Source organism: Trichoplax adhaerens, genomic scaffold, assembly GCF_000150275.1.
Source record: "Trichoplax adhaerens TRIADscaffold_2 genomic scaffold, whole genome shotgun sequence".
In the NCBI taxonomy this organism is placed as follows: Eukaryota; Metazoa; Placozoa; class Uniplacotomia; order Trichoplacea; family Trichoplacidae; genus Trichoplax; species Trichoplax adhaerens.
Window position 1 is genome coordinate 6,197,465 of NW_002060944.1, and position 11,212 is coordinate 6,208,676.

Here is an 11,212-nt window from a genome sequence, read left to right on the forward strand (position 1 = left end):
TTCAGCCTTAAAACAATATTGTAGCCCTTAATTAGGTCTTCCAATTTTGAAGCTATTTACTTTGAATTTGGCTAAAATTTCACGAATACAAGTCACTACAACCTTGAGCAATTGGTAGTTCATGTTTTTATTTTTGACTTTTTACTGCGTTATTGAGTTATTTTATTTATTTCTTTGCAATCTTTAATACAAACTATCAGTCACCGGCAAGTGTACGGTCAGTTCAACCAGTTCTACACGCTGAAATAATGGTTTCTTGTTCGACCGGAGTTCAGTACAGTACAGTACAGTAACTATATCTACAGTACATGTACAGTACGCGTAGACCTGAGAAAGGTTCGGTTCGGTTCAAACCGTTTTGATCTGTACGCGTTACTCGCTGGTTACCGAAAAGATTGCTACTGGACCTACAGTACACTAGTACAGTACAGTCCGTACAACAGAAGAGACAGTAGACAGTCAACGGTACGAATGCCGCAGTGCATTATGGACTGAGCACCGTTTCCATGGATTTTATGCAAAGTAAAAAAAGAACCAGATGAAATCCTAACATAGTAGCAAAATGTCATACAGAGATCTACGAAGTAAGTAAATTAAATATGAAAATGCTTATCACTACCGTACATGATCAAAATTTCATGATAGTTTTAATTCTAGTACTAGTTAAGAGAATATATCGACAAGGACTGAAATTGATCACTACTTTAACTGTGTAATGTAGACTTTACGGAGATGATGCGAAGCTTAGGTTATCCTAGGCTTATATCAATGGAAAATTTTAGACAACCAAATTTTCCACTGGTAGCTGAAATTCTTCTTTGGTTAATAAAGAGGTGAGATTAGTTGTTTTAAATCTATCTTAAATTGCCAATAGTATCTGTGAAATACCGGCCAATATCGTCTTGTTTAATTCGGCTTTACGCTAAATCTTCTCGTACATTGAATCCAGTGTTACAATGATATACAATAAATAATAAAGCAGGTACCGATACAGAATATACTTATCATGAAACGTTTCACGATATGCTGTTATCAGTTTAATTAACACAGTAAGACAAATTGAAACTTTGAAGTATTAGGCGTACACAGTAGTACATTTTTGATTATTTCATGTAGTTATCACAGAATTTGCATCACTTTAGTTGCTATAGCGATATAATATCACCTAAAAAGTTCAAAATTTGAAAATTATACGTTGAATCGATTTCCGGTGATACAATTCTCGAATATCATAATAGCTAGCATTATGGCTTACCAACCCCTAATGTATAATGTTTTTGATATCTAGCTACGATCCTAACCTGGATTTACCTTCCGATATTGATACTGAACAAGACAGAATCTTTTTCATTCGATCTACGGCCCAACTTATGGTCAGAATTTGAATGATCATGCTATATGTGTTGTGGTATTGTAAGTTGCTTTCTGTGATAATATATTACAGAATTATAATATATCTTAATTATCGGATAGGCTACCAAAGCACACATTAAATTAAATACCAAGAAGCTATATGGAGCCGACGGTTATGCTGTCAAAGAAATTTTAAAGATTACAACAATATTATACAATGCTATGAAGGCAAACAAACAGAATGAGGTTGATTAAACGCTCAGTTAGCAATAATTGTCGATGCAATAATGATACTAACTGAGATAATTTATTTAGGAAAATAATTCTTCTGAAAATGCGAAAGCAAAATTTGATATTTCTAATAAGGTAAAATTCTTGGCTCATTTTGTCAACTTTCGTTTTTCCTTATCGATAGTTAATCTTAAAATATTATTATCATCAATCACTGAATATAGATAACAGATCTAAAGCAATCCCGGCATTTAGCGTCGGATATTACCACGCGCGGAGCTAGCGTATACGATCTATTGGGTGAAGAGCCTGATTTAAGAGTAAATAAACCGTTATATGCGACAGTTCGTTTGATATTTATTGACGGTAAAAGTAAACCTACTTTTTTTATTTATGACATAGGATCAGCGTACAACAGCACTTGCAAGACCTCTAGAATTGGATGATCTCGAAGATAGGGTATCCAAAAGTGTATCATCCGTCGAGGTAAGTTAATTATGATGTTAAACATTTTCACCCAGCAAAAATTAAAATTATTCATTATTAGGAGCAACATCAACACACTGAAAGAATGCTCAACAATATTGCCTCAGATGAAGCTAACTTAGAAGCGAAAATACAAAAAAAGAAACAAGAGCTAGAAAGAAATCAAAAACGATTAAAAAGTCTTCAGGCTGTTAGGTAGGTATCCTAGTTATGCTAACGAGAATTCAGTTTTATCATGACTTCTTCCTTACTTCCCTTCCTTTTACATTTAATATCACGTAAGATTTTAAAATATATACTACAATCATTTATATTTTAAAAATTTGACTTTAGACCAGCATTTATGGACGAATTTGAAAAACTAGAGGCCGAACTACAAAAGCTTTACACGGTATTTTCGATAAGTTCGAAGTTCAGACAACATTTTCCTCAAGTATGACACCTAATATTTTAAGCTAATTACACTTATTTAACCTATCTAGGGATATTTTGAAAAGTATAGAAACTTAGTTTATCTAGAGCAACAATTGGAAGAGAACAATAAAATTGAACAAGAGAAATTTGAGGTACATTTCTGGCAAGCTTAAATCTGTTACTATTACAACCTAAAGTAACAAATATATTTTACGGATATTTCGTTAACTATGAAGACTATGCTGCTTTAACAAACTTTACTTACTTAAATGATGATTATTACTTGGAATGATAAATTAGCGAACAGAGTTGTCGTTAAAGAGAATGCAAGATGACAATGATGGAGATTACGGCAATTATCAGAAAGGTATTAGAATTAACGGAACAGGAGAGTTAGACGATCACGATGAGTTAGAACTTGACGACAGTACCAACGAACAAGGTAAATTTATCATTCGAAATGATTGCATTTTGTCTGACGATATTTTACAGATTAATTTCATCCACTAATAAATTATCGCGTTTATTAAGTTAACAACAATGCGATGTACGGAAGAATTGGTAATGGTTCAGATTCTGAAGTGAGGACTTATCAATAACTTGACCACATTTGTATATATTGTTGGTATAATAATTAAATACATCATAATAATAGTAATTTCACATCACTCATATACGTCAAAATGATTTACTTCGTTACTACAGGAAAGTGGTACATTATCGTCTGAAGGTAGCGGTTTGGAAGTAGAAGTAGATGAAGATGAAGATGATGAAGACATTATTGACGATGACGATGATGACGATGACGATATCGAATCTAAGGATAGATCACACAGTCTAAATGATAGTGACAACGATTTTTAGTACTGTACTATAATCGCTACTTTGGATCTATGACATCGGTAATCATTGACAGGTTCGCCTTTCAGGCAATACTTTAGAAATGGTAGTCTCAGTGTTCAATTTTTTTTGATTAGATCCTATGACGAAATTTATGCACATCGGTAATGCTCTACGCCAACTTGGCTATGAATAGCAAATACACAGTATTTCAGCGATTACCGTAGATAAAATTTAACTATCGAGTAAAGTGATGTTATAGACTATAACTGTAATTACATTACAATGTTGTATGATACTACGAGCGAATTTGTAAAATATTTGAAAAAGCATCCAACACGGTAAATTTGGGTAATACTTCTACTATGACAATAGAAATATGCATTTCAACATTTATTTACCAATGTCAGTATCGACACATGTCAAATTTATAATACCGTCTGATTAAATATGAAAGTTTGTCAAGGTCGGTCGATGCAAGAGCAATTTTCAATCTTAGGAGATTATTTTAAAATTGAATTTTTTGCTGCAAACTTATCGCTCATAGTGCTTAAATTTATGTGTATACCGTAACTATTGGCCATTAAAAGGGACAAGATCAGTTAACTATCAAGATACTCTTAAGATTTTGTATAAGAGCCAGGGTAATATAAGAGTATCTTCTATTCATTAATTATAGACCTGACCGACAGCGATGACATGATGTCAAAGCCAAAACTTGCTTCACGGTGTAAATGATATTCCCTTGATTCTACAGACAATGTTAAATAAGCGTATAAAAATCGTATCGTTTGTTCAAAAATTCATTGCTATATCACTAGTAGGTATGCTGTCTAACGTCCGCTGATCATTTGTAATCATGATTATTTAAGAATCGACGGGGATGATTATGTAAGAGAATAAAATTATCCACTAGACTATTGAATTATTATTGGTTTCTCGATTGAAGTTAACTCTTTCGGCAGTATTACGCCTGTATCAATATAATTTTTTAGTAAAATTATAACCAAGCTAAATAACATTTAGTATTTTTACCAACTCAGTACGTGTTCAATTTCTTTCGAGTAATTTTTGTACTTAATGATATTATTGAAACTTCAAGCACGCAACTGTGCATTAGTCGATCATCACGTGGAATAGAGACGCTTTACGTGTGAGATGGTGATTTGATCATCTTCAAGCTTATTTAACGAGTCATGTAATGGAAATTTATCGAATCATTTAAATCCTAAGTTATGCCGAGTTTGCAATCAGTGATCAACGTCATTATATGCATACTGTAAGCAAAAAATGAATGAAGCAAGATTTAAATAGCACCTAATTGATCATCAACTATTGAGTATTGCAGCGAGTATGATGGAAAGATTGAAAGGGGTTGTTCGTTGTTACTAAAGTTACTTATTCATTCGTCCCGACGCATTATATGACCGAATGCTGATCGTAAGGACCCTGTATTGACCTTGTAGGATATTACAATGTTGAAAAAGCGCTTGCTTGTTTCACGTTGAAAGACTTCTAGAATAACCAGAAGTTTAGTTCGGTATTAACTTTTCTCGTTTTTCAGCCATTATTACAGTACACTGACAACGGTCGTATTACTAAGAGACCCTCCTCATTTCAATTAATCACCACTAGCTACAGTAATAAGCAGAAAATAGAATAATAAACACGTGATAGTTGATCACAAGTACTGTATATAGAAACAGACGTGTGTATTTGGAAAGTAATTTCACTTATTTACAGTAATACATTCGAACTTGATACCGTTTTAAGCTACGCTAGATTTAATTGCTTAAGGTATCCTTCATTTGTTCTTTCTTTCTCTATCCGTAAAACTTTATTGATCAAATTGCATTAACAACACTCAAATAGGGAAGCCTGATATCACACTAGTGATGTTGGATTCATTATTAATAATTGAATTCTAATCATGATGGTACACTTGTTGATGAAGAGGCCATCTGTACTGTCTACAGTGGGGTTCAGTGCGATAAAAGTGGAGCAAGAAGCCATTGCTGTGTGGACGGTATTTGGCCAAATTTACCGGTCATCCGTGGATGACTGCTCTCTTTACCTGCATTTCACCCACTGCAATCAATGACTGCAGTATAATATGTACACTTGTACAGTACGCTTTTAGTCACCATTTTTTATGACTGCTTTGCCGCTGTTGTTTTTTTCTCTTTGGACTGTGTACTGTACATACACTACACTATACTACTGTACACTTGTACAGTACAGTATACTGCAGTATATTGTACTATAGTGTCGTGTACAAATCCACTGTACACTGTACAGATGGACGGTACAAATACTGATGTAGTCGTGACATGAACATGACTGGCTACACTACAGTACAGTATGTGACAATGTGCGAACATGCCAACAAGCCCAATGTTTATTGACGGCTTCGCTTTGATACACTGGTAGCGTCAAGGACGTCAACTTCAAGCCAGTGATGTGTCTAGGAGTGGACTACTGGAATGCTTGTACCGGTGTTATGAGTTCGTGGTACACTTGCTACAAGCTAACCAATGTCAATGCAAAACGTCACACAGGAGGCTTGAACCAATACAGTACGGTCAAGCCAATCACACTGTAACCAAGCAGATCAACTACCAGTCTGACTCAGCCCACTGTGCACTGCATTAAAATCTTTTTCACCGCTTAACTGCAACTGTACCGACTAACTACAGTAGGAGGAAGACTTTGGGCAGTAGGATAATTCTGTGAAAAGAGCAGTAAAAAAGATTTCATTTCTAGCTATTTTTTCCTCTTTTCAATCTTGGACTGGACTTATTCAACCTTGTATGGTAGCCTAATTCTGTATTGGTTAATGGTATCGATCCAGTTGTAGTATATTCATTACGTTCAATGGTTGATTATCCTTTTTGTAGGTATCAAGCAATTGCTGTTTATTGTAAAATTGTCTTCAGTCAAACATACTGTAGATGACTTCAAAGAGTAGAAGGTTACTCACGTAGGAGGGATTTAGCAGTCGGTAGTTTGGAAGAGGAAAAAGGATATTGCCTAGTAGTCCCTCTTCAATGTGTGGATTGATCAATACTGTAGAGCATTTGGATTATAACGCTGTGTACGCTATGACTGGCTGATCAGATCGCGTCCCTTTCCTTTTCTTTCCATTCTTATCTCTTATTTTATCGCCATTCTCGCACTACAGTACTGTAGAAGGGGTATCAAAGAAAGATTGCCTTTGGGCGATATCACTGGACTAAAGGCGTCATTGAGTGTCCTTCTACTCACTTGACTACAGTAGTGGTTCAATGTTATAATATTACCGTCGCATTTTATACTTTTGTACTATTTTACTCATGTATCGATTGCTAGCCTCTATCTTAATGGATTACAATCTTATATATGAGATCAAGCAGTTGCCGATAGTAAAAAAAAGAAGAAGAATGACAGCCTACACCGTAACTCACAAGTACAGTAGAAATTGTCCTAAATAATAAACACTACGATACAATCGACGCATGATAGTATTGAGTATCAATGATTTTGACGAAGGGCATGGATGCATATTATCATACTGATCAATACTAGCGTATATATATACATTTATTCAAACCCGTATTTTTTCGTAGTTTACTGTGAATATTTTTTGGGGGGGACAGAGATAGAAACTGACTGAGCTGTTTTTGTTATTTATATTTTTTTGTATCGATGACTATCTTGATGCTGTACTCGTATTCAAATATTTCTACTTTTTGTTGTTCATGTTATAAACAGCTCTATGCTCCTGAACAACCCGTTTTGACTACTGAGTAGCAAAGGCATTAATCTTGTCTCACAATATGGACCTAAGAGTAGGCAATAAATACCGCTTAGGCAGGAAGATTGGTAGCGGATCCTTTGGCGACATTTACTTAGGTAAAAGATAATTATTACGCGTACTCGTATATACAACACTTTAATAATTACAACTTCATGCGACTCTTCCATATATCTGTTATAACTACCCTCCACTTCGCTATCAACAATACTACAAATGACTGTACTCTTTAGTTTTCTCTTTCTCTACTTAAATAGAAAAAAAAAAAGAATCATCGACAACTAGCCTAATGTACTTAAACCCGTCCAACTTGTTTGTTTGACTATACTATTAATATTAGCTATGTATATTGTACACAGTACAGTATGTTTGTTTCCTTCTCTATCTCCAGCTTGAGTATGATTGTAGTCAGAATGATAATTTTTCTCTTTCTGTAAACTAGAAATCAATTTAGACGTCACCGTGCATGTTACAAATCCATCCAAGTATAAAATATACATATAAATGCATTCGAGTAGAACTTACAGTATATAATACTTCACGAGTGCATATTCATTTTTCACTGTTTTTTTTATTTCTCTCTGGATATCGTACTGCTATTTTAATCGCTGTTAGTCTAGTGATTAATTCTATATGGAATAAATTAGCAAATATGGTTTATGTACAATTTACAATATTCCGTACAAGTGTACACATCCAAATCTCAATATGAGTGGACTAGCTCAAGTGATTCAATACAATGATGCACAGTAATTAATTAATTATTAGTGATATTAAATACATACATGATGGATTTAGCTCGAAAAAAATTGGTCCATTTCAATATGTCTTCTTGATTGCTATACTATTGCCATTAAAGTATATGCTGTATAATGAATTATAATTTATTAGGCACCAATATTATTACCGGTGACGAGGTAGCTATCAAGTTAGAATGTACTACTACCAAACATCCTCAACTTCATATCGAATGGAAATTTTATAAGATTATGGCCGGTGGCGGTAAGTGAACTTGCACTATATTGTGCCGTTCTAGTGACGGTCAGTCTGAGAATAACTGTGACACATGTTACACAATTTCCTTAATATAAATCAAGTTCAAATTATCCAACCTGATTTGATTGTATAAATACGCGTATTATAATCATTTTATGTTGGCATATACTAATATTTTATGGTCTGATCTATCTCAATCGGATAGAACACCATATTAGCTGTTAATTTAACGTTGAGCCAACCATAACCGAAAATAAATTGATATTACGCCGCAATATGATTATTATTACGATTAACTTTTTGGATGGATCGGATTAATTTTTCATACGTTATTTGCCTTACTTTTGAACACAGTTGGCATACCTTCTGTAAAATGGTGGGGTACTGAAGGTGATTACAACGTCGTTGTGATGGAACTTTTGGGCCCAAGTTTGGAAGATTTGTTCAATTTTTGCTCCAGAAAATTTAGCCTGAAGACTGTGCTTCAATTAGCAGACCAATTGGTTAGTTATTTTTCATTTTAAAATATCTTTAATTAACATATACAACAAAAAAAAAAGCAAAGGGTTATCAGCTTCCCCATCATGATGAGAATAAATTACGGTATTATCAGTATTGTTATACATTCAATCACATCGAAACAATAACCCGCTAGGATATGTGCTGTACCTCCTGTAACGTTAGTTTTATAACTGCAGACAAGATACCGTTGTTGGGTGCCTACTCTACCATAGTCAAAGCTATTCATTGATTTCCTTCACCGATTATATATTGTACTAATCACTTAACTTAATAGTATATTAAAGCACTGCTTTGGATCGATCTTTTCAAAATTAATTTTCTCAACATCTTTTTTTATCCTTTTTTTGAACAAATCCGTCGCAACTTTCATTTGCTTTAAAGTTGCGAGGTATTTTCAATTTTGCGTTATCCGACCGTACTAAAGATACCCTACGACAGAAAATCTTTTGTGCTTAAATTTCTATTGTAGACCCTATTTCCAATCTTAATTTGTTACAATGATTCGGTTATCTCATGTACTATACAGAATAGTACATATGTAGATACCATCAACTGATAATAATTATTTTCTGCCAATAGGAAGTTAATGAAGAGCTCTATCACATTCCATGATACTGTAATATAACCATGGAGAGCTCTGATTAAGAAATTTTTGAATTTTTAACCTGCAGCTTACAGTAGACTCTATACTATTACTACGCTATACTGTTTGTATAGTCGTTTGCAACACCACCGATATCATATGGCAGTTAAATTAATAATAAGAAGTAATTGTAATTGTGTACTGCATTACATGTCGATATGTAAGTAGGTTTACACCAGTACTATAATTATATTACTTTAAAAATCTTATAGAATAATAATCGTAATCGTACTAGTTTTGCACCAATTTGTTAAATCACTCTTACATAGATCATCTTTGATACGCCTTCAAAGACTTGAAACGAATTACAGTACATAGTATATTTTTAATTAATTTTATTACTTATTTTTAATACTCTCCTGATTACGCGTATTAGAATATGTCATGTACTGTAGCTTATCCTTATTCGAATATTCGAGTTTATGATCATCCTATCATATTATTTGCCAGGTATGATATTTGTGCAATTGGCACCTTATTGTGATTTCCATCGGACGAAATGATACATTTTTTGTTTTTAGAAATTCCTTAGCTAGGACAACATATATCGACTATAATTAGCTACTCATTTCATTGCTTCGCGAGTACCTAAAAATGACAGTAGTGGTTCTTCCCCACTACTTGAAATTAGTGCAATTTCGTAAAAACGTACAGAACGGTATATAGATTTATTACCATTAAATCCAAAGTACAGCAATACGTAGTTGATCCCACAACAATAATAATAATTACAATAAAATTTCATATTTCCGGCTTCAAGTTGCTATTAAACTGAAATCCGACCGTTGAATTTTAACGATACTGAAACAAATCCCATCATTGTTAGAATGTAATTCCCTATCAGATATCGTCATTCTTTCCTAATTTATTCTTCTATCATTTAATTCGTAATTTTGAATACATCAGAATGATGGTTTTTTTACTATATAGATGAATTATTTTACAACACTAATTTGTAACCTCTTTTGATAATAAAATTCCATCAATCTTTTCTATTCTTTTCAGATAAGTCGAATCGAGTATGTTCATTCGAAAAATTTTATCCATCGGGATATCAAGCCAGATAACTTCTTAATGGGATTGGGAAAGAAAGGCAATTTAGTGTATATAATTGATTTTGGATTAGCAAAACGCTATCGTGATGCTAAGACGCACCAGCACATTCCTTATCGGGAAAATAAAAATTTAACTGGTACTGCACGATATGCCAGTATTAATACACATTTAGGCATTGGTAAGTATTCCTTGGTAATATCTCAAGGCATTAATCGTTTCATAATTGTTATAATGTAGTTGCAGCTGCATTTTGTTCTACAACGTTAAACAGCAATAGTAATATGTAATGTTTCACTACGGCAAAGAATTCTTAAGTGATGTGAATTGATGAATATCAATGACTTCGGGAGCGAAAGCAAGAGTCGACATTATGACCAGATCTTGTAAATGAATACTAATTTTAACGCCTTAGCTTATGTTAGCGTCATTTTATTTTTATTTATAGAGCAAAGCCGTAGAGATGATATGGAATCACTTGGGTATATGTTTATGTATTTCAGCCACGGCAGTTTACCTTGGCAAGGATTAAAGGCTGCTACTAAAAAGCAAAAGTATGAAAAAATTAGTGAAAAGAAGATGGCAACTCCAGTTGAAAAATTATGTAGAGGATATCCCCGTAAGTACTATAATCTTCAGTTAGTCAGTAATTCTTCTTAGTATAAAAGTTATTTAATTTTTTGAAATGGGCTAATTGATATTCTTCTATGATATTTTTAGCTGAATTTGCGACTTATCTAAATATTTGCCGATCATTAAAATTCGACGATAAGCCAGATTATGCATACTTCAGGCAATTATTCAGAAATTTGTACCATCGATGTAGTTTTACATATGATTACGTTTTTGATTGGAATGTCTTGAAGGTAAATTTTTGTTGA

The 11,212-nt window shown here is 33.5% G+C and overlaps 2 protein-coding genes across 2 annotated transcripts; both read left to right on the forward strand.

The window, feature by feature from the left end:
• Window positions 1–562: 562 nt before the first annotated feature.
• On the forward strand, window positions 563–2,657 carry TRIADDRAFT_20699 (uncharacterized protein; the record flags this gene model as incomplete). Its single annotated transcript, XM_002109468.1, has 10 exons — window positions 563–584; window positions 722–833; window positions 1,289–1,373; window positions 1,474–1,599; window positions 1,669–1,719; window positions 1,809–1,904; window positions 1,987–2,070; window positions 2,132–2,265; window positions 2,404–2,461; window positions 2,553–2,657. 10 exons carry the CDS (start codon window positions 563–565, stop codon window positions 2,655–2,657), a joined length of 873 nt encoding a protein of 290 aa, XP_002109504.1.
• Window positions 2,658–7,139: 4,482 nt separating this feature from the next.
• Window positions 7,140–11,212, forward strand: TRIADDRAFT_20995 (uncharacterized protein; the record flags this gene model as incomplete). The annotated part of the gene is made up of 6 exons (XM_002109469.1): window positions 7,140–7,215; window positions 8,009–8,119; window positions 8,468–8,616; window positions 10,284–10,512; window positions 10,780–10,950; window positions 11,052–11,212. 6 exons carry the CDS (start codon window positions 7,140–7,142, stop codon window positions 11,210–11,212), a joined length of 897 nt encoding a protein of 298 aa, XP_002109505.1.